The sequence below is a fragment of the Bufo gargarizans genome, chromosome 6, assembly GCF_014858855.1.
Source record: "Bufo gargarizans isolate SCDJY-AF-19 chromosome 6, ASM1485885v1, whole genome shotgun sequence".
NCBI classification, from domain to species: domain Eukaryota; kingdom Metazoa; phylum Chordata; class Amphibia; order Anura; family Bufonidae; genus Bufo; species Bufo gargarizans.
Window position 1 is genome coordinate 65,389,086 of NC_058085.1, and position 23,119 is coordinate 65,412,204.

At 43.3% G+C, this 23,119-nt stretch overlaps 1 protein-coding gene across 1 annotated transcript in view; it reads right to left on the bottom strand.

The window, feature by feature from the left end:
* The window catches only part of MYO15B (myosin XVB), a 129,568-nt gene extending 110,480 nt beyond the window's left edge, over positions 1 to 19,088 (bottom strand). The window contains exons 1-14 of the mRNA XM_044299466.1: positions 19,065 to 19,088; positions 18,605 to 18,708; positions 15,934 to 15,997; positions 15,737 to 15,850; positions 15,436 to 15,597; positions 15,239 to 15,352; positions 11,365 to 11,423; positions 11,153 to 11,276; positions 10,533 to 10,628; positions 10,313 to 10,444; positions 6,957 to 7,082; positions 6,801 to 6,878; positions 6,435 to 6,571; positions 121 to 166 (exon numbers count right to left, since the gene is read on the bottom strand). Of these exons, the coding sequence (XP_044155401.1) occupies positions 121 to 166; positions 6,435 to 6,571; positions 6,801 to 6,878; positions 6,957 to 7,082; positions 10,313 to 10,444; positions 10,533 to 10,628; positions 11,153 to 11,276; positions 11,365 to 11,423; positions 15,239 to 15,352; positions 15,436 to 15,597; positions 15,737 to 15,850; positions 15,934 to 15,997; positions 18,605 to 18,708; positions 19,065 to 19,088 (1,380 nt within the window). The remainder of the gene's footprint in view (positions 1 to 120; positions 167 to 6,434; positions 6,572 to 6,800; positions 6,879 to 6,956; positions 7,083 to 10,312; positions 10,445 to 10,532; positions 10,629 to 11,152; positions 11,277 to 11,364; positions 11,424 to 15,238; positions 15,353 to 15,435; positions 15,598 to 15,736; positions 15,851 to 15,933; positions 15,998 to 18,604; positions 18,709 to 19,064) is intronic.
* Positions 19,089 to 23,119: the final 4,031 nt, after the last annotated feature.

The window sequence follows — 23,119 nt, forward strand, 5'->3', positions numbered from 1 at the left end:
TTGTGGTTTGCAGTCCTGGTATAACTTTTCTGGTAACACTAAAGTCAAAATGTTTCATTGTATTTAATGTAAGGCAATGGAGGTAATGAGCTGATAATACATTAAGGACTAGATAATTACCTTTTTAGGGTTGGGGGAGATGCAGCGAACAAATAAAGTGTGACTCCTGGGGTAAGAAGACAATTAGAATTAATGGAGCTGTAGTACATATAGATTGTGAATGTGAAAAGCATCTTCATAATTTTCCTTACATATTATGTTTGGGCAGAGACATACTGTACAAAATTGATCAAAGTCCTTTGAAGGGACTAGCTAGGCATTCAGTATTTTCCAAATGAAAAAGTTATAAATGTTAAAGGACTAGTTGAATAGGACAATCACAAAAGGCTTTGTAAACAAAAGGAGTATACCTTCTAAAATATAGAAAATAGTGCAGAATTTCAACAACGGCTATATTAGTAGGTGCCATATAGTCATCTTACAAACATATTGGTCAGCAGCAACCATAAAGTGGCCAACCCCTTTAACCATTGCTTTATACAATCTCCTCTACATTGGGATTGTGTGTCAGGACTGTTATTCCCCAGTTCTGGTGATTAGTAAGGGCTGACTGGACCCTACTATTTAAACATGCTGTATTACACCTAACTAATAAATAGGTAATGCTGTACATGTTTTATTAAATACCCCTTTAAGACTCTAGACTAAATACCACAAATCATACCTGTAACATGGCTACTGATGTATTATTTCAAAAGGCTTGCTCTGCCTGCAATCAGGGGCTGACTGGCCATAGACCCTACAGGGAAACTTCTCATTGGGTCGATGCTCATAGGGCTACCCTAGCACTCCTTGCTGCTGCTGGCCAAGTAAATAATAATAGTAATTAACTCTGGGAGCATCAGGTACTCATGTATCTGGATGGCGGCTGCAGATGCTCTCCTGAATTTTATTATTATGACTGTCGTCAGGACAGTGAAACAGTTGAATACTGCAGGAGAGAACCTGCAGCTATTGATGGCCACCACAGAATGACAGCTTCTGGGGTACTATCTAGTGCTGCATTATGGTATTTAGTGTTGCTGTGGCAGTATTTTGTGTTGCACTATGGTATTGCTGACCACACCTGCTTGTGTTGCCCCACCGTCTATCAATTTGGACATGCCTACAACATGGGGACCACTTTTGTCCCATCTGCCAGTCTGTTTTCTCTGCGGTAGTTGCACTCCTACACCTCAGCAGGAAGCTGATGAAAACAGGAAGTTCTGCATGTAAATATCCTGCCTGGATGCAGTGATGCTGAGAAAAGGAAAGCGCTACCATGAAAAACAGGTATATGGGGCAAAAATATGCAGTGGTTGTGGTACTCTCGGCAGCTAAAAAATGTTATAAACTGTCTGTTTCAGTTTCAGTACTGTGAGGGAAATTATAAGACTCTACATGAAGTATGCGGATTACCACAAATTAGTCATCTGGGCAGCATTGTTTGGATAAATATCTCCACAATCTGGTTTGTAATCATACCCCATGTGGCTTCCCACAGTGCTGTCATAATTGCTTTGAATGTGCAGTAAATCACAAGTAATCTCCTCCTGTCTACTGGCATCTGGCGCATGCACACTGCGCAGACGCAAACCAGTGCAAGTACAACTCGCTTCATTGCGCGTGCCCTGAAGGTGGAACTCCACTGAGCATAACAGTGCTGAAGGACATTGAAAGGGATTTTCATAATCTTACTTTTGATACATTACAGATTAGACACATATATTATACAAGCCTCCTCTCTTGTGAAATGCAGTACCTCGCATTAACATATTTCACACCCTCTGCCAGTCCTGGACACAATAGCAGCCTTCCTGACCAAAAGGCTATTTAACATCTCACCTCACATACATTGACAGGAACCTGTGATTTCCTATTTAACTTGTTAGCATGGAGAGAAAAACCTGTTCAGTGTAAAATAACCCTTTCATGTATTGTATATAGCAGATGTCAGCATTGTTTAGCAAAGTTTCAACTGTATATTCACAAACACATGTTTCCCAATGCCTTGTGAGTTCTAGGAGGATTGGTGCAATTGGATCTGGAAGGACACTATGTTCCCACCCCCAACAAGCCCTATAAACTATGTGCTGGGAGAATAAAGATTTCAGATATTGACAACCTATGTTGAGTCTGGGCTGTCTTATCTCTCTGATCAGAAGCAAAGGGGATATTCGTTGCACAGGGAAAATATTCATGGGTTTGGAGGTCTGAAGCCTCATCATATAACCATCATAACCTGCCTGAGAAAAACCGCTAACAGTTTGGTGTCAGAAGGTGGGATCCGCCAAAGCAGTATCGGGTAAGTGATTCTATATTTAAGATATATATTATTACTGCCCTATACTGTAAGAGTGGATTATTTGAACCCGGTAAGCGCTTCTGATAAGCGTCTCCCAGGAATCTGATATTCCTAAAGTAATAGAGGGATCTGAAATCCCAGAGGAATCTGATATTCCTAAAGTAATAGAGGGATCTGAAGTCCCGCAGGAATCTGATATTCCTGAAGAAAAAATGGGGTCTGTATTCCCCTAATTTGAAAAAACAGTATTGTGTGCAACGAATATCCTTGGCTAAACCTGTATATAGCTGTATAGTTGCTTAAGCATTTTTAGTCGTTATATATATGTATAAGGTTGAATTTAAAATGTATAGACTGTGTATAGATTGTATGTGAGTTCATGCTGAAATTGAAGGTATAAAATTGGCCATCAATAGTTTAAAATCTGCCATAGATTCAGGAGTAATATGAGCCTGAATTAGAAGTAATACCATCCAGAATAGTTAAAAAATCTGCCATAAATTCAGGAGTAGTTATGAACCTGAATTAGAAGAAATAGGATAAAAAAACACATAAACTGATAAGCATAAGGTTTATCAGTAAGTATTTTCGCACTGAACACAAACATAATTATCCTTAGATAAACCTTCAAATTCAGCTGATCTCACTGTATATTTTAGCTAAGTAAAAAAAATAAGCAATTCTTATGGTAAGAAGGATCCCATATAAAGAAACAATTTTAAAATTTGGAACTGAAAATCATGTACCCTGAGTCTGCTGCAAATCTCTATGGCGAAACTGTCTCCTAAAAATGAATTGGGGGAAAGTCTAAAAAAAAAAAAAAAAAAAAGTTTGTCCAGAGGTGTTTAGGTCCATTTTATACTGATCCTTGGGTTGATAATATGTGTAAATAGGACAGAAAGAATGAAATGTACTGACCCGTTCCCAAGAGAAGGGTCTTTTTCAGACTTTCATATGGCCATGATCAAGAGCCTGTGTCTGAATGACATAGACACTTTTCCATGGTACAAAGGAGACCCTGATGATGGCAAGAAGACCCTCCAACCTGAAAGATTTGGAGCCCATTGCTAAAGATGAATGGGCAAAAATACCTGTGGACACATGTAAAAAGCTGGTCTGCAATTATAGGAAGCGTTTGATTGCCGTAATAGCCAATAAAGGCTTTTCTATTGATTTATTGAGAAGGGTATGAATAATTTTGGTCAAGCATGGCTATCTGTGCAGAAGTTTTGGACTGACTTGTGCAGTTCAAATACAAAACAACAAAGTAGAATCCCCATTGTGACTCCAACTCCTGTCCCACCCCCATATTTAACAACAGAATCAGATGATAAGATATGCGCACACTTGACTCTACCACAGGTTCCTGGCTTTACAGAACCTGAGGAACAAGTTTTGTCTGAGAATACTAGCCAGCCTATTGTACAGTCTGCACAGCCCAGTAGAACAATATATGCAAGGGCATCAAAGATTCAAGGGATGAGCAAAGACGGTAAATGGTCTATGCTCAAAGGGAGGAGTAGTATGGGCAGACCTTTCCCAGCCCCATGGACAATGAGTCCATTAATTCTGATGCCTAGATACTTGCAGCAGATACAAGAGGAATATATGACAAAACTGATTGAATTAAACATTGATTATGATGATATTTCGCTTTTGTTTCCCTTGCCAACAGGTGCACCAACCCAACCCTCGTCTTAGAGGAAAAGATGGCACTGGATTATCTTTTAGCTTCTATGGGGGGGGGGGGGGGACTGCAGATACCAGGGATAAAGTCCAGGCCCATATGGATAAGGTCACTGTAATTCAGGGCATAGATAGGGCTATTATTAATGAGAGATAGAATCCTTTCACAGCTTTGGGTGGTTTTAGAGATTTCCTGTTTTCCATAGGTAACTGGTTAAAGGAAATAGGAATATATATCCTCATGTTGTTGTTTTTCTCTTTATCATATATATCCTGGTGAGATGCTCCTGCTGTTTGATCGATCGGATGGCCCAGTCACGTGCAGATAATCACATCCTCATCGCAGCTCCCAGATACACCACGGATCAACCTATGTCTTTGATGGAAAGGATGTCCAACTAAACGTTCATCGCCACGCCACACCTTACCACATCAGGGCTCAGAGTCAACTCCCTGAAGAATCGAACCGAAGGATAGAGCATCATCATGGAGGCAATAACACCCAAGGAGCACCACAATCGACGAGGGCAAGCTGAGGAAACCGAAGATTCAGCAAGAGATTCAAAGAACACAGGGGACATATTGCAGAGAGGAGGGAACTGTCGTGGAAAGTTTTATTAAGCATAGGATGACTATGGTAGACTTTCTTTTTGGCTTAGGAATGGTATGTAGGTCTATAGATCAGCACTCTGGTTCCTGCTACCCATGTGAAAGCCGCCACCGTTGGTTTGAGAGGGATCTAATGGCTGCTGGCTCTGAGAGCAATGTTCTTAGTGAAAGCTACCAGCGGGTCCTCATCAGCAACGGTGGGGTATGGCACGCTGATGCCAGTCTCACTGAACCATGGGCGCCCCAACATGAAACATTGGTTGGTGAGACTGGTGTCCATGTGAATGCTATATCACCTTTCTTGGTCGACCCTGTTTTAAAAGACCTTCCTCAGGGACTGATCCCCCCTTTTGGAACCATGTCTAACAGAGATTCACTGTGGGTTAGTAGCATCTTTGTGCCAGATTAAATAGATGCTGTCCGATTAGGGACACATTTGTTTAAAAAAAGGGCTGATTCATTTGCGCGTGTTCTGGGTGTGGTGGTGGATGGTGAGTGTTTGAGCGCCACCCACCGGCACTCTCAGGAAATGTGCGAATGTGTGCCTTCCAGGTCTAAAAGGAATTTCTATTGGTCAAGGCATAAGGTGTAATGTACCTGCCTATCTGTAATATTACTGGGCAGCCATGTGCCATGGAGGGCGGGGTTAGCCCAGTAAAAGGTCTAACCCGAATATCCTATCTATGTGTAGAACTTGCATGCCTTATGTTTTTTCTTACTTTTCTTTCTTCTCTCTTTTCACTATGCAGGAGATTTTTTCCTACTGTGCGCCAAATTACACAGAAGGTTTTTTTTCATCTCCTTCATAGTCTTTAGTGTCTTCATGGGTCACACACACACACATATTTATATATATATATATATATATATATATATATATATATATATACATATACACACACACAGCCTTAGATGGAGGAAAACATACAGTGATCCCGTTTTTATATATATATACAGTATAAAAGTTGGGATCAATGGTTGGATTGAAAGGGATTTTCATAATCTTACTTTTGATACATTACAGATTAGACACATATATTATACAAGCCTCCTCTCTTGTGAAATGCAGCACATCGAATTAGCACATATCACACCCTGCCAGTCCTGGACACAATAGCAGCCTTCCTGACCAAAAGGCTATTTAACATCTCACCTCGCATACATTGACAGGAACCTGTGATTTCCTATTTAACTTGTTAGCATGAAGAGAAAACCTGTTCAATGTATAATAACCCTTTCATGTATTGTATATAGCAGATGTCAGCATTGTTTAGCAAAGTTTCAACTGTATATTCACAAACACATGTTTCCCAATGCCTTGTGAGTTCTAGGAGGATTGGTGCAATTGGATCTGGAAGGACACTATGTTCCCACCCCCAACAAGCCCTATAAACTATGTGCTGGGAGAATAAAGATTTGAGATATTGACAACCTATGTTGAGTCTGGGCTGTCTTATCTCTCTGATCAGAAGCAAAGGGGATATTCGTTGCACAGGGAAAATATTCATGGGTTTGGAGGTCTGAAGCCTCATCATATAACCATCATAACCTGCCTGAGAAAAACCGCTAACAGACATCAATCAAGCCACCTAAGGCATGATTACATATCGGACTACTGTCTTCTAAGACACTGCCCAGATGACTATTGTGGGATAGTTTGCATATAGCGCTAATATAAAAGAATATAAATTTCTAAAAACATACATTATAACAGCAGGGACACCCGACTGTCACTTGCACATAGTACCATGAAAAAAAAAATATATATTATGCATTTATTATAATTTTATCTTACCTTTTCAGACGACAAGTCAGTTCCTGAAGGTTCTGCTGAAATCTCCCAGTTAATGTAGACTCGAGGCATTTGTTTTCTGACTTTCCTACCTGAGGTTGGGGGATATGGCTCTCCCACTTGAAAAGGTCAGACAGTAGCTATGGAAAAAGCCAAGAAAATATAATACATAGTGACCTCCAAGATTACATGGAATGGCAAGACCAAATGCAGAACGAGGGAGAATTAGAAATGTTTTGTATAAAGGAAGTGTTCACAGAATTGGATACCGCTAAATGAAAGGGAAGTGGAAACATGAGAGATGTAAAGAGGACATGTGCAGATACAGCAGAGTGGAAACTGTTGGGTAAAATGAAAGATGTCTGTTACTTTCAAGCGGCTCTTGGCCAAGACCTCTCTGGCAACAGCTGGGAGTCGGTCTCTGTTCTTGCTTAAGAAGTTATGAACCTGGAGAATATGAGAAGTTAGTGTGATCAATCTGATATATGGTACAATATTTATCAGTTACTGAACAGAACATATCACCTGGTATGTGACAGGACCACAGTAATGCTGCAGTGTGAATACAGGTAGGGGTAGTTTGGGCTTGATGTAGCAGCTGCTGTCACCATGGTGGTAGTGACACTTCTGTAAGAAAGTATGGTCTGTAGCCTACATAAAGAAGAGTTTATTATTCAGATGTATTGTTCATTATTCACACACTATGGTCAAGTTCATAAAAATTGGTTGACCTGCAAACTTGTTTTAGGAGCACATGGAGAACACCTACACGAGGCCAGTGAGAACAAAAGTTCAGGTGGTTTCAAGTTCAGGATCTTCCTGCAGCATAGGAAAAGTGCAGACCAGAGAGAGAGCCTATGCACTCTATGACATTATGGCTCCGTACAACTGTAATGCGCAGGTGCAGGATTAATAGAGATAGTTAATGTAGGACATTCCTCTGTTAACCCAGAATGCCTTACCCAGTTTAGGACCAGGGTCATTTTGGACCAGACACAGTTTATCTTTTTTTTTTTAGCGCAAGTTAGTCTAATGGCTATAACTTTTTTATTGTTGGGCTTGAGACATGACATTTGTGGAGCTTTTTCAGGAAGAATATTTTTTTATGCATATAGAGTATGCTTGTTAAAATTTCTATTCTAAACATTTGAAAAATAGTAGAAATTAATTTTATTTATCTTACAATTTAGCAATTTTTTCCCCTGGAAATAAGATAATATTAAAATATATTTTTATTTTATTTTATCACTGTCTACTGTAGCTTTTTTTTTTTTACATGTTTTGCACTGAAAATTTTCAAGTAAATACAGTAATGTGAAAAAAAAAAAAAAGCAGGGGAAGCATGGGAAAGGACGGGAAGGGGAGAAATTATAGGGTAAACATAGGGTCTTTTCTCCAATGTGCCTGGCAGTCTCACATGACCTGGAACTTGCCCCAATTAAATAAGGCACAAATAGGTGCAGTGTATGGTCATAGATTCCAATGGATGCCATATAACTTGAGGACAAAGTATTGAGACTGTGTGCATGAGCCCTTAGTGAGAGAGCACGAAGCTTAGTGGTGATACTTCAAGAATCTGTTCTTTGACCCGAAGAATCAGCTGGCTGACTGAGAGGACGATAAATGAGCTGGAGCTAACAGTTACATAACTTACATGGCAGAGTTCAAGGAGAAGCACTTAAAGGCAAGGTAAATATGTAAGGACATCAACAAAGAGAACAAGAGGAGGAAAATTATACCTCTTCTTTATGTTCCTTCATTTTTTGCTAATTGGTCTTTGGGAAGTATTGGGATTGAGAATCTTGAAATGATTTGTAATAAATTATGATCAAACATATACAGTAAACATAGAGTCTTCTGCTTGTTCATGGGAAAAGATAATATCATGACTAGCTTAGTTTATTCGTGCAAAACCTCTTAGTTCTCTTCCATATTTTTGTTTCACACCACTACTTTTTTATTCATTGTGACAGGCAGTAGAGTTTATAGTTTTTATGCCCTTATGGCCTTAGTTTTCTACTGGTGATAAATGATATCAGGTGCCCCTAAACTAGTTTGGTGGATGCTCCACTGAGGGCTTCAGTTATCATATTTGATGGACATGTCCCATGGTCAAGAGACTTTGAATTAATTAATACAGTTTCATCTATTCTGTCACTTGCCTAGAGAGCAAATTAGTCTTGGGTCCTAACCCTTACATCATCAACAAAGTGTAATAGGTTTTGAATCAAACAAATAGACACTAGTGGTACTTTACTGTTTCAAAAGGCAGCTTCAAATGTTTTTTTTCCTCCTGAACCTTTGGGGTTCACGAATGTATCAAAGCCTGAGCCCACTGGAGAACCCTCTGGTTATGAATGAATACTACAGTGACATGTGAGATTACTCTGCAGTTTAGTTCTGCTATATCCATAGGTGCGGGTCCCACCTTTAAAGGGGTTGTCTGGGTTTAGAGCTGAACCCGGACATCCCTCCATTTTCCCCCCGGCAGCCCCCCTGACCTGCTAAATCGCGCAGGGCAAAGGCATTTTTTGGAGATCCGGTGACGTATCGGGGCTCTCCATGGGGCAGGTGGGCAGGATTTACTGATGGGCGGGATTTAGCACTGCCCTAGCCAGTAAAACATCTAGGGAAGCTCTAAAGCCCGCCCATCAGAGCCGGTGACGTCACCGAGCACACTGCCAGGTGGAAGTTTCCGCCCGGCAGTGTGTTATTGAAAACAAAAGAGTCCTTGCCCTGCATGATCTAGCGCAGGGCAAGAGAGCGCATCGGCGCATCAGATGCTCCGATGCCAACATCTGAGGGGCTGCCGGGGTGAAAAGAAGGGTATGTCCGGGTTCAGCTCTGAACCCGGACAACCCCTTTAAGAGCCACTCCTATCTCCAGAATGGGGCTACTGAAGTGAAGGAGACACCTGCTCTCCCTTCAGTGGGGGTACCCCATCCTAGAGACAGGAGCAAGGCCTAGAGGTGGAAGCAGCATCTTTCTGACATTGATGGCATATTCTAGCGTTGCAATATGCCATCAATGTTCCAGATCTGAATACCCCTTGAATGAAAATACAAATAAAAAAACTAAACGGGGGGTAAAAGGGGATAAGTAGCAATAAAAGGACAGCTAATATGACAGACGCAGTGACAGGCACAATAGGAGAAGAGGTCAGCCATATAAACAATTACTGGTCTTCAGCAATAGGCTATGCAGGGTTGCCAAGTGTAGCCAAATTTTGACGCTGATCCTCAGTCTGATATATTGTATGCAAGCACTTAGATGTAAGGAAAAGCAATTAGTGGTAGTTTAGTTGTATATTAGCACTCTAAATCTAGTATGCTCTCATTTTTATTGTGTGCATACTATAGCAAGCTGACATGCTCTGCATTTTTCCTTTTATGTGTGCACATTCCTTAGAGTAGGAGCTCTCTCTCCTGGGTACAGGGCAGGATCACCCAACATCCTAGAAGCATAAAAGCTAATCATAAACCTACACTAATGGTGTTAGTAAATAGCTATGCCATTACCCTCTGGGAAGCACACGTGCCTAATTATGAAGACTGGCACACCACAAAGTAAACTGGGTGGCATATCTGCCACCAACACCCATTATTTCCAATAAAAATGAAATTGCCTTTTGTAAAGATCTGGAAAGGTTGCATATCAAGAAGGATGTGCAGCATTTGACCAGAGCTGTGGTAGACAAATTGTAGGTGATATGTGGACCAAGTTATGGAGATATCAAGATGTCACTCAGAACTGTCCATGACTTCTGACAAAGTAGTCCTGTGGTACTACTTCTCCCATCATTTGCAGTTCATTTTCCAAACTATTAATCTTAGTTCTATATTTTTTATGAAGCAGTAAGATAGTGTGTAGACATATTATACCTGGGATAACTTGCTCTGTTCCTCCAAAATTTGCAGAATTCCATGGGGTCGATCGGTAAGAAGCTGCAAGCAAGATTCTCCTCCCTCTGCAGAATATGGGACCCAGCACAGCCCCTCTCTGGTGTATTCCGCCTTCAGTGTTTTATAGAAATAACAGAACGGCATTAGGGGATAGGGTTCGATACTTTCATTACTGCACAAGGTACTTTGTTTGATTTACCTGTTCCTGAGAGACAAGACTATCTATGCTATGCTGCTGGATTTGCTCATTAGCAAAGTTCCTGCAAAGCTGCTCCAAGCTGTTGACACCGAGATTCTGTAATACCAAGCCAAATTATTAGAAGAGATGGACATCCTTAGATTTGTGCAGGCTAGACAGAAATACTGGGGTGAATAGAATACTTATAGCATTTATGAGAATGGGTGACTGATATCAAGAATGATGGCTGGTAACTTGTGAAAAGTTTGGTGGAAAGTTTAGTAGAAAACCTATCATACATAATGACACCCAAAGTGATATTGGGGCAAATATATTAATCCTATAGATTGTGTAAAGAGTAGAAAAGCTAGGCTTTATTTGAGGAAGAAGATTCAGTGTACTGCTCTAGCCCTGCATCTGTGTATCTTGGGCAAGCGTGGCATATTAACGCCTTCCCCTGGCATGCAATACCAGGGGCACATTGGATGACACAGGGGTATTTTTAAGGTACCTATTGCATCTTATGCTACTGCTATTTTATTATAATAATTCTTTCTTAGTTACTTTGCTTTTTTCCGATATCTAGCTGCTTTGTGAGAAATTGGACTGGTTGAATAAAGAAGAAAAAAAAAGCACCCTACCTCGAAGCCACAGATGTCGATAATACCTAACGAGCCGTCGGTCTCCCGTGCACAAAGCCAATCGTTTCCTTTTTTCAAAAGCCAATCAAAGAGCAGAGAATAGAGTGTCTGGGAGATTGCATCCCTAGTGACAAAAGAAGTAAACTGATTGACGTTCTCCATTTATTTCATTTTAGTTAATTAATCATTCAAAGGGTGAACGCTGAGCTTACCGAACATCTATGGAGGCTTCCACTGAGAGAGGGGAAATAGCTTGGTCATAGGAAGTCCTCTAGGAAAAGAAAGATTTCATCAGCACGATGACATGTAACATTGATATCAATTGTAGAATAGCTCTTCTTTTTTTGCTAGAAGAGTTAGAAAAAATGGTCTACCTTCCACTCCAGCTTGGTTTCAGTGTACAGTACATTCAGAGTGTTTTCAGACCTTTTCACCTTTTGTTATATTGTGGATTTGTGGTAAAATTAGAAAGAATTCCAGTTGTCCCCATTAATCTGCATTTACCCCATAATGAGAAAGTGAAAACAGGAATTTAGAAACTTTGGCACATTTATTAAAAAAGAAAAACTAAAATTTTGTATGGACATAATTATTCAGACCCTTTGTTATGACACTTGAAGTTTTGCTCTGGGGGCCTCCTTTCTCTTGATCATCTTTGAAATGTTTCTACACCTTGATTGGAGTCACCTGTGGTAAATTCAGTTGATTAGGCATCCCAGGTGACAATGCTTATTAGAGAAAAAAATGTCATGACCAGGCACAGATGTGAAGAAGGGTCCAAAAATGTCTGCAACATAGTCCACCAGAGCACAGTAGCCTCCACAATTCTTAAATGGGAGAAGTTTGGAGCAACCAGGATTCTTCCTAGAGCTGGCTGCCTCACATAACTAAGTCATTGGGGGAAAATGGCCTTGGTAAGAGAGGTGACCACGAATCCAATGGTCGCTGTGGTTGAGCTTCAAAGATCCTCTGTGCAGATGGGAGAAACTTCCAGAAGGTCAACCATCACTGCAGCGCTGAACCAATCTGGGCTTTATGGTAGAGTGACCAGAAAGAAACATCTCCTCAGTAAAATACAAATTAAAACTGCCTGGAGTTTGCAAAAAAACACCTAAAGGACTCTTAGGCCTCATGCACACGACAGTATTTTTTCACTGTCAGCAAAACGGGGTCCGTAGGTCCGTGACCCGTGACCGTTTTTTCGTCCGTGGGTCTTCCTTGATTTTTGGAGGATCCACAGACATGAAAAAAAAGTCGTTTTGTTGTCCGCCTGGCCGTGCGGAGCCAAACGGATCCGTCCTGAATTACAATGCAAGTCAATGGGGACGGATCCGTTTGACGTTGACACAATATGGTGCAATTGCAAACGGATCCGTCCCCATTGACTTTCAATGTAAAGTCTGGAGTCCCTTTATACCATCTGATTAGAGTTTTCTCCAATCCGATGGTATATTTTAACTTGAAGCGTCCCCATCATCATGGGAACGCCTCTATGTTAGAATATACTGTCAGATATGAGTTACTTCGTGAAAACTCATATCCAACAGTATATTCTAACACAGAGGCGTTCCCATGGTGATGGGGACGCTTCTAGTTAGAATATACTACAAACTGTGTACATGACTGCCCCCTGCTGCCTGGCAGCACCCGATCTCTTACAGGGGGCCGTGATACGCACAATTAACCCCTCAGGTGCCGCTCCTGAAGGGGTTAATTGTGCGTATCATAGCCCCCTGTAAGAGATCAGGGGCTGCCAGGCAGCAGGGGGCAGACCCCCCCCTCCCCAGTTTGAATATCATTGGTGGCCAGTGCGCCCCTCCCTCCCTCTATTGTAATAATAGCATTGGTGGCCAGTGTGCGCCCCCCCTCTATTGCATTAACATTGGTGGCAGTGTGCGCCCCCCCCGCCCCTCCCCTTCCTCCCTTTATTGTTTTAATACATTGGTGGCAGTGTGCGCCCCCGCCCCCCCCCCTTCCTCCCTCTATTGTTTTAATACATTGGTGGCAGTGTGCGGCCTCCCCTCTCCCCCCCCATCATTGGTGGCAGCGGAGTATAAGCATCATACTTACCTGGCTGCTGGCTGCTGCGATGTCTGTGTCCGGCCGGGAGCTCCTCCTACTGGTAAGTGACAGGTCTGTGCGGCGCATTGCTGTCACTTACCAGTAGGAGGAGCTCCCGGCCGGACACAGACATCGCAGCAGCCAGCAGGTAAGTATGATACTTCTACAATTGCTAAGGCTAAGTAACCATGGCAACCAGGACTGCAGTAGCGTCCTCGTTGCCATGGTTACCGATCGGAGCCCCAGCGATTAAACTGAGACTCTGATCGGAACTCCGCTGCCACCAATGATCGGGGGGGGGGGGGGGGAGAGGGGAGTCGCACACTGCCACCAATGTATTAAAACAATAGAGGGAGGAAGGGGGGGGTGCACACTGCCACCAATGTTAATGCAATAGAGGGAGGGAGGAGAGGCCGCACACTGCCACCAATGCTATTATTACAATAGAGGGAGGGAGGGGGGGCTGCACTGGGCCACCAATGAAATGTAAACTGGGGAGGGAGGGGGGTCTGCCCCCTGCTGCCTGCCAGCCCCGAATCTCTTACAGGGGCTATGATACGCACAATTAACCCCTTCAGGTGCAGCACCTGAGGGGTTAATTTTAGGGATCACGGCCCCCTGTAAGATATCGGGTGCTGCCAGGCAGCAGGGGGCAGTCATGTACACAGTTCGTTGTATATTCTAACTAGAAGCGTCCCCATCACCATGGGAACGCCTCTGTGTTAGAATATACTGTCAGATCGGAGTTTTCACGAAGTGAAAACTCAGCTCTGAAAAAGCTTTTATGCAGACGGATCTTCGGATCCGTCTGTATGAAAGTAACCTACGGCCACGGATCACGGACACGGATGCCAATCTTGTGTGCATCCGTGTTCTTTCACGAACCCATTGACTTGAATGGGTCCGTGAACCGCTGTCCGTCAAAAACATAGGACAGGTCATATTTTTTTGACGGACAGGATACACAGATCACGGTCTCGGCTGCAAAACGGTGGATTTTCCGATTTTTCCACGGACCCATTGAATGTCAATGGGTCTGCGAAAAAAAACGGAAAACGGCACAACGGCCATGGGTGCACACAACGGTTGTGTGCATGAGGCCTTAGACTGTGAGAAACAAGATTCTCTGGTCTGCTGAAATCAAGATCAAAGTTTTTGTCATCAATTCTAAGTGTCATGTTTGAAAGAAACCAGGCACTGTTCATCACCTGCCCAGCAGCTGGGACAGGGAGACTGGTCAGGGTTGGGGGAAAGCTGAATGGAGCAAAGTACAGAGATATTCTTAATGAAAAACTGATCCAGAGTGCCGAAGGTTCACAGTGACCATAAGCACACAGCCAATACAACACAGGAGTGGCTTAGGGACAACTCTGTGAATGTTCTTGAGTGACCCAGCCAGAGCCCTGACTTGAACCTAATTCAACATCTCCGGAAAGACCTGAAAATAGCTGTCCACTGATGGTCCCCATCCAACCTCACAGAGCTTGATAGGATCTTCAGAGACGAAATCCGGGTGTGCAAACCTTGTGGCATCATGCCCAAGAAGACTGGAGGCTCTAATAGCTGCCAGAGGGGCTTCAACTAAGTCATGTGTAAAGTGTCTGAATACTTATGTCAATGCAAGATTTTAGTTTTTCCTTTTCAATAAAATTAGCAAATATTTAGAACATTCTGTTATCACTTTCTCATTATGGGGTATTGAATGCAGAATGATGGGGGGGAAACTTTAATATTTTGATTTAGCACAAGGTTGCAACATAAGAAAAAAAACAAACAGCAGGTGGCGCTATACAGATGCATTTTATTGAATAACTCAGTGGCTATACTACATTTTTTTAAACATGCAATTACGAAAGTATTCAGATCAGGAACTGGGTTGAAAACTGCAGAATATTTTTTGTGGGTCACTATTGATGACATTTCCTCATAAAATACCGTTTGCAAAATAATTTGGCTTTTGGTACACCAGCAAATTGTTGCACAGCCTTAAATATCTATTCCGTACATTTTACGTATATTACTTACAGTCACCCGCTGAGTAATAGATTTCTGAAGTCCCTCAGGTGATATCTGTAGAAGACTGGCCACAATCCTAATCTCTGTAATCCTGAAACCAGCTGCTGCACCAAATATGTCGCTCTGGAATCACACATACAATAAAACTATATTATAATGTGAAAAACTAAGAATAAGAAGAATTGTTAAAATCCATGCCATCTTACATGAAAGGAAGTGAAGCAGATGTTGCCCAACTGCAGAATGGCGCTCAGAATGGCCCAGATAGAAGTCAGCTCAATGTCGGAAAGGCCCATCTCACGCAGACATTTTTCAAGCACCATGAAGTCCGTCTTGTCATTTTTCCCTGGAAGATCACATGCTCGACCCTCAAAAGTCATTAAATTAACATATTTCACTATTTTATTAAACGTCTAGATTTAATTAATCTGCTCTCATCCACAATCTACATATGTTCCTATACAGATCACCAACTTGGCACTTGGTCAGACTGTGAATGCAACTCACCTGATTAAGATAATAGTACGTTTCTGGTTCTTGTAAATACAGTCTCTGCTTCTCATTCTCTGAAAGACCCTCAAGCAGCTCATAGAAAATGTGGAACCCCCTCTCGCCCGAAGCCTGACATTAGAAAATTACCAGAACTGGTAAGTAAAGTGTTTTCCTATATTTTGAAAGAACTGTACAAAAGGGAATTTACCCACCTGGAACACAACACGAAACTTCTCTAGTAGATACTGAGTTACAGAGCACCCCACTAATGCACCCCTAAAACAAGTAAGCAAGGGAGTGTCATTTATCACAAGTGCCATACAGTGCCCATATCAATCATTCTATACAATACCCGGCTATATCAATAGTACTATACAGTGCCCTTGTCAGTAGTACCATAGAGTGTTCATAGTAATAGTGTCATAATTGTAAGGATCAATACTGTATTCAGGGCCCATATAATAAATAGTCCAGAAAACTAGAACATAGTGTATATGTATAGCATCCAGATGAATAGTGCACGGATGCTTGGATGGTTTAGGTAAACAGAGTTGCATCCAGATAAGTAGTCTTGTATAGTGTCCAGATAAATAGTGCTGTAAATTGTGCGCAGGGCTAATACTTTGTCCACAAAATAATGTCATACAGAATCCATATGGTGTCACATGGCTTCCCATCCAGAGAAACAGTACATATGCTATAGCTTCTAAATCAGGCATCCTCAAACTGCGGCCTCCAGCTGTTGCAAAACTACAACTCCCAGCATGCCCGAACAGCCTGCAGGTATCAGCCTACAGCAGGGCATTGTGGGAGTTGTAGTTTTACAACAGCTGGAGGGCCACAGTTTGAGGACGCCTGTTCTAAATAAATAGTCATACATCATCCACAGAAGTAGTATCAGATAGTGTACAGATAAATAGTGTTATATGGTGTACAGATAAATAGTGCCATGTAGTGTACAGATAACGCAAGCCCGTCTCAATTATAATTTTCTATGCCAGTTTTTGGCATAGAAAATTATCTAAATCTATGCCAGCAAGGGAGCTGGGCTAGAATTAAGGCCGTTAGGCGCCTCTACATAACTTAAAACGTTGTCACAGCCATGGTCATGGTCGTGACTCTTGAACCGCATGCTGTTGCCTGCGGTTTGTATGTAGGTGTTCAACCACAGGTGAGGGCCGCTAGTGTGCTGCCTCACTTGTGGTTGCCACGGGCAACAAGTTATGTTGTACTGTTGCAGCATAGCAGCCTGAGCTGTTGTTAGGCAGCTTGCTGTAAGTGCATGCGGTTGTACTTAGCAACTTGGTTTGTATGTGTGCACTTCCCTTGTTTGGTGTGCACGGGGTTTATTTGTGTGTATTCCCCTTTAAGTTGCTGTCTTCCCTTCCCTGATGTTGGAAGGGTTAATTCCCTTCTGTGTGTGTGAACACTGGGTGTGTCTCTATGTGGGTGTGACTACTTGGGCCTATAAAGCCTTAGTATATAGTGCAGGTCAGAGGGGTTCTTCAGTCATGCTTTGCTGGAGACACTCTCCTGGTATTTCAATCTGCCAGTGGGGGCCACCCTTGTGGTCATAAACTAATTGTGATTCTTAAGTTTAAGTTATATGTCATGGTGTTCAGTTGATGTTTTCCTTTGTGATGTTATGCACCTATGGATCTGGGTTCCTGTGTGTTTGTGTGTGTGCTGTGTCCACTGGTGTTTGGGTGTGGACACTTGCTGTATTGCACGGGATCCAGTCTGTGTGTCTGTGGTAGGTAGGTGTGGAAGTGCTTTTCATCCTCCTGCCATATCCATAGGCTGTTTATGTTCTCTTCCCTTTGCAGCTTGGCTAGTGAGACTCCTGTTCCTCCATGCCTAGGAAGAACAGGTCGTCTTACCCTGCTCCTTGTTCCAGGGTAATCCTGAGGGCTAGCAGGGACCCCAAGGCATCCGGTGTATGAGTCCTCCCACCTTCAGTGTTGACTCATATGGTTAGGAGTCAAGGTCAGTTTAGGGACGCGATAGGAGGTGACCTGCTCCCTAATACTGTCGTCCTGGCCAAGCAGCGCTTAACATCCTCTGTCATCGCACGGCTGAGGGTTTTCCCCATCCTCAGCCGTGACAAACGTGGTCTGAATATATGACCCCAATAGTGTCTAAAGCTCCAGATGCGCCAAATGTATAATCTAGAAAGAGCCACTGTGATAAATTTGGCGGCTCTAGTATAGTACCTAAATGTAGAGGCGCATTTACACGTGCAGATGAGCAGCAGACTGTCTGGAAGGAAGCATTGCGTTTCTTCCCGACAGTCGGTTGCTTGTTAAGTGGAGGTGAAGAGCTGCATTTACATACAGTAATCACCTCCACAATATTAGGATGAGGGGTTGCTATTAGATTTAGATTTAGACAGCACGATCTGCTGCCCAGAAACCATAATTTAGGTGCCTGCACAAATACCAGTTTCACTCGATGTACGAGCGTTTCACTCGTTCATTGGGTGATCGGCTGCACCTTTACAAGGTCATAATGTTGGGAACGAGCATTCACCCCGTCTAAATCCAACTTGAGGCAGTATAAATAAATCTGCCCCACTGTGTCCAGATAAATGGTGTAATACATTGAGCAGGTAAGAGTACAGGCAACTTCTAGTTATGTTATGCGAGTCCATATCATTTTTAAATACTGTGTCTAGGTAAATGTTGAATACTTCAGAATGTCCAGATACTGTAGAGAGGGTCCAGTTGAACACGTCGTCTGCAAAGTGTGTACAGTGGTGTATTGTATCATGTAAACTTGTAACATGTCCACCAAACTGAGTCAGATGTACCAGCAGTGCATGTTTTCCAGGTCTTCATCTCTCTCTCACGTAGATTACTACATACATGCATATATGACATATACCTTTGAAAGAACATCTGAAGAATCTGCCCACAGCGCGTGGAATTACTGTTCAACACAGTTTTAGCATTTCTGAAACTTTCCAAGACAGTGAGAAAGTCAAAGATCTAAGGGAATAAATGTTTTCAATGGTCAAGGATTATCAGATAATTCCACTCTAAATACCCCCCCCCCCACCACATGATTAATACCTAAGGGTATGGTGGACTATGCTTCACATGTTTAATACATATCATGAGATGGATTACACACTAGAAATTTGCAGACAGTGACTATTTTAATAATTATGTAACGCACATGGCAATATGACATAATGTAAAAGTAATCTACAAGAAGACTTCCGGTTCCGGCGCTGGGATGCTAGCAGCGGAGTGAAAGAGCTCCGGCACCCGCTCGTCTGCAGACCGATTCCCTGCTGCTACATATACGCAGGGAGCATCAGAACAGAGTGCCTAAGGCTTGCCGTTGAACCCTGAGCTCCGTACATGGAGCGGTACCTTCTGCGGAGCGGCAGCAGTAAACCTACGACGGGGGTCAGCGCGGGAGAGCTGCGCAGTAAGATGGCGGAGACGGGCGTCCCTGTGCAATGTCCTGTAGCTGAATCGCAGGCGGCACATGAAGAGGGTGAGTCCCATACAGTTCACCAGGCGGTGATATCGACGCAGAGCATCGACTACAAGTCGCTGGCAATCGAGGTGGCTACCTACCTGGCTCCTGATATCAGGGACACGCTGCAGAAGACGTTGTCAGCGTCCCTGCAACAGATACACGAGGCAATCCACCAGCATGATGCCAAGCTAGAAGAATTAGAACAGAGGGCTCAGCTGCTGGAAAACGAGAATGCTAATCAAGCGCGCACCCTGAGCGAGTTATCCAAACAGAATATGATATTGTTTGACAGGGTGGAAGACCTGGAAAATAGGTCGCGGCGAAGCAATCTCCGTTTGATCAGTTTGCCAGAATCGGTGAAAGCAATTGAGTTAAAAGAACTCTGTGAGGTGGATCTGCCGAGAGCCCTGGGCCTGGATGGCCGGCACAAAGTTGAGAGAGCTCATAGAATTGGCCCTCAGGAAGATTCAAATCTGAGAAGAGCGGGAGGGCCTCATAACCCGACCGCAAAGCCGCGCCAAGTGATCATGAAATATTTGGACTACTGTGATAAGGAAGCCATATTGAGAGCTTTCAGGAATAGGAAAAGTCCTCTTAAACTACGTGGAAACACTATACTGTTGTTTGCGGATTACTCGGCGGCAGTGGCCAAGAAGAGGAAGGAGTTCAGCCATGTCTGCTCTCTGCTGCACCAAAGACATATCAGATTCCAACTAATGTATCCGGCGAAATTGCGAGTCACGCATACCGATGGGTCGGTGGTCATTTTTCATGAGTCGGCGGCGGCGGAGGAAATGGTGGAGACCTTGCAGAACAGAAGACAGGAGAGGGAAATAGAGAGCAGTCAGAGGCCTATATCGCCGCGCCAGAACAGGAATGAAGGAGAGAGGCGGAGGGCGGATTCGCAAGATCCTGATCGGGAACGACAAGAGAGAGAGGGCCGATCAAGGATGACGGCCAATCATTCTTCCAAGAGAGAAGTGTAGTCATACCCGAGAAGGTGACATTTTCGTATGATAATAGGCGCTGAGACGCAGCGCGTGTACTGGCCATATGCAAGGGACTCAAAAGTTACTGGAGAGTTTCCCTTAATGCGCCACTGATAAAGAGGAATTAAGGGGGTTGGTGAGATGGAAGTTAACGGTTCATGATTGTGACCAGTTGATATTGTTAATGTTTGATCAGTGTTACAGGCGGCTTTAGGCCCATAAAGCCATTGTTTAGGAAGGTGAGCGGGTGTCGCAACCCAGAAAAAAGGAAGTCTAAACAGAATTAACATAGTTAGAGGCTGCTCTAACAGTTGGGGAAAGGGTGTGGGGGGTTTGGGAGGGGATTTTTTGGTCAGAAGTATTGTAGTTTACTTATTCTGCTATTTTTGTCTAGTCTGAACATCTATCTTTGCCGGTTACAGGGATAGTCTCTTGTGAGACAACAAGATGAGAGTCATTTCTTGGAACATAAAAGGTCTGAGGTCGCCCCACAAAAGATGGATGATCCTTAGGCACTTAAAAAAACTCAAGCCTGACATTGTTCTCCTTCAGGAAACCCACCTGGAGGAGAAGGATTTCGATAGGATGAAAAAATTATGGGTGGGCTCAGTTTTCGGGGCACCAGCCTGTAATAGGAAAGCGGGTGTTATAACGATGATAAACAAACAACTTAGCTGTACTGTTGTGAGTCACACTGCAGATACACAGGGCAGGTGGGTAGAAGTACTCATTCAGGTCCAGGACACTCAGTATAGCATTTATAATGTCTATGGTCCTAACACGAATAATGGTCCATTTTTTAAAGAATTGGAGACCAAGGTGTTGGGAGATGCAAACCCTCACAAGATTGTTGGGGGGGATTTCAACTCTGTGGTCAGGGGTGGTGAGGACAGAAGACGAGTAGGAGACAGGACTGGGATTGACGGACCCCAAGATAAAAAGATGCAACCTCTTATGGGAGGGGCTGGTCTGGTAGACCCATGGCGCCAATTACATCCTGATGATCGGAGTTTCACTTTTTACTCAAACTCACAGTCCTCATGGTCACGGATTGATTATATTCTTATTTCTCACTCACTGTCACAGAGGGTGGAGGGGGCCGAGATTGGTGCTATGGTTATATCAGATCATGCTCCTATAACACTAGATCTTGCTGAGACATTTCCAAAAGGAGTAGACTATATCTGGCGCTTCCCCTCGTATTTGTGTACGAGAGAGGACTTTGTGGAGAAGTTGTCTATTTGGTGGGAGGAATTCAAATCTGATAATGAAGGACATTTGGGAGACCCGCAGTTGTTTTGGAACACGGCAAAAGTGGTGATAAGAGGAAGGATTATGGGATATGTGAGCAATTTTAAGAAACAGGCACATCTTTCCTTTAAGGAAGCGAGCCAGAAGGTCAGGGAGGCCTATTCGGAATTTTTGAGTAGCCCGTCGGAGGCTCACAAACAAAAATGGGTCACTGAGCGTCAAAACTTTGAGAAATGTGTGAAAGAAAGGGAGTCTCTGAGGCAATCAGAAATGGAGGCGAAATTGTATAAATTTGGTAATAAGTCAGGGAGGTTACTAGCTAACCTAGCCAAAGGGATGAGGAGTCCCCAGTATATAACTTGCTTGGCGGATAAAGACGGAATATTGAGCCACGACCCAGCTACAATTAGTGGCATAGTGGGCTCATACTATGAAGCATTATATAAGGATGAGGGGACGGGTGACTTGACAAACACTATATTGGACAGGGTAAAACTACCGAAACTGTCTGAGGAACAACTCCTTACTCTAAATTCGGACATAACGTTACAGGAATTGCAGGAAACCATGAGACACCTGAGTAATTCCAAAGCTCCGGGCCCGGATGGATTTACCGGGGAGTTCTACAAAGCTGTGTTACCCCAGGTGTCTCCGGTTCTACTGGAATTATTTAATGGAGTATTCCAGGGTCGTATGAGATTGGATAATGAAAACATGTCGTATATAAAGCTGCTACCCAAACCAGGGAAAGATCCCATGTCACCGGGTTCTTATAGACCCATCTCGCTAATAAATGTAGACGCGAAATTATTGGCAAAAATTGTAGCGGACCGTCTGGCAACAGTCCTCCCCCAGTTGGTGGGGAGGGAACAGGTGGGATTTGTGAAAGGCAGGTCGGCAGTAACGAACATAAGAACTGTCTTGACGGTCCTGGATCGGGTCCAGGATCTTCCTGTTGAGGGGGAATCTCCAGCCATGCTCACCTTGGATGCGGAAAAGGCATTTGACAATGTGCGGTGGGCATGGCTGGGAGCAGTATTGGATAGGATGGGGTTCCAAGGGGCTTTCAGGACGTATTTATCCCAAATGTACCAGAACCCGAGAGCGAGGGTGTATACCCAAGGTTTTTTATCTAAACCCTTTCAGCTGCAAAAGGGCACTCGACAGGGATGTCCACTGTCCCCACTCCTATTTAATTTAGCGCTAGAACCACTGGCCAGGAGATTATGTGATTCTAGTGTCTTTGAGGGTATCAAAGTGGGGGGATATCAGGCAACAGCGGCATTGTTCGCAGATGACATAATTCTATTTATGGCCCGCCCGGAACAACAAATAGGAAGGGTGATGGACTTCCTTAGTGAATTTGGGAAATACTCGGGGTATTCAGTAAATAGGACTAAATGTGAAGTGCTCCCCTTGGCACGAGGAGATGATGGGAGAAATATTGACACTAGGAAATTTGGTATAGCCAAACCATCGACACAAATTACCTATCTGGGGATCAAAATAGGGAAGTTGCCGCATTCCTTATATAGGTTGAACTATCCACCCTTGTTTGCAAAAATTAAAAAAGATTTGGATAGGTGGAAGGATTTGCCCTTGTCTTTAATGGGCAGGTGCCAATTGATAAAGATGATGGGGGCGTCGAAGCTAATGTATCCCCTGCAAA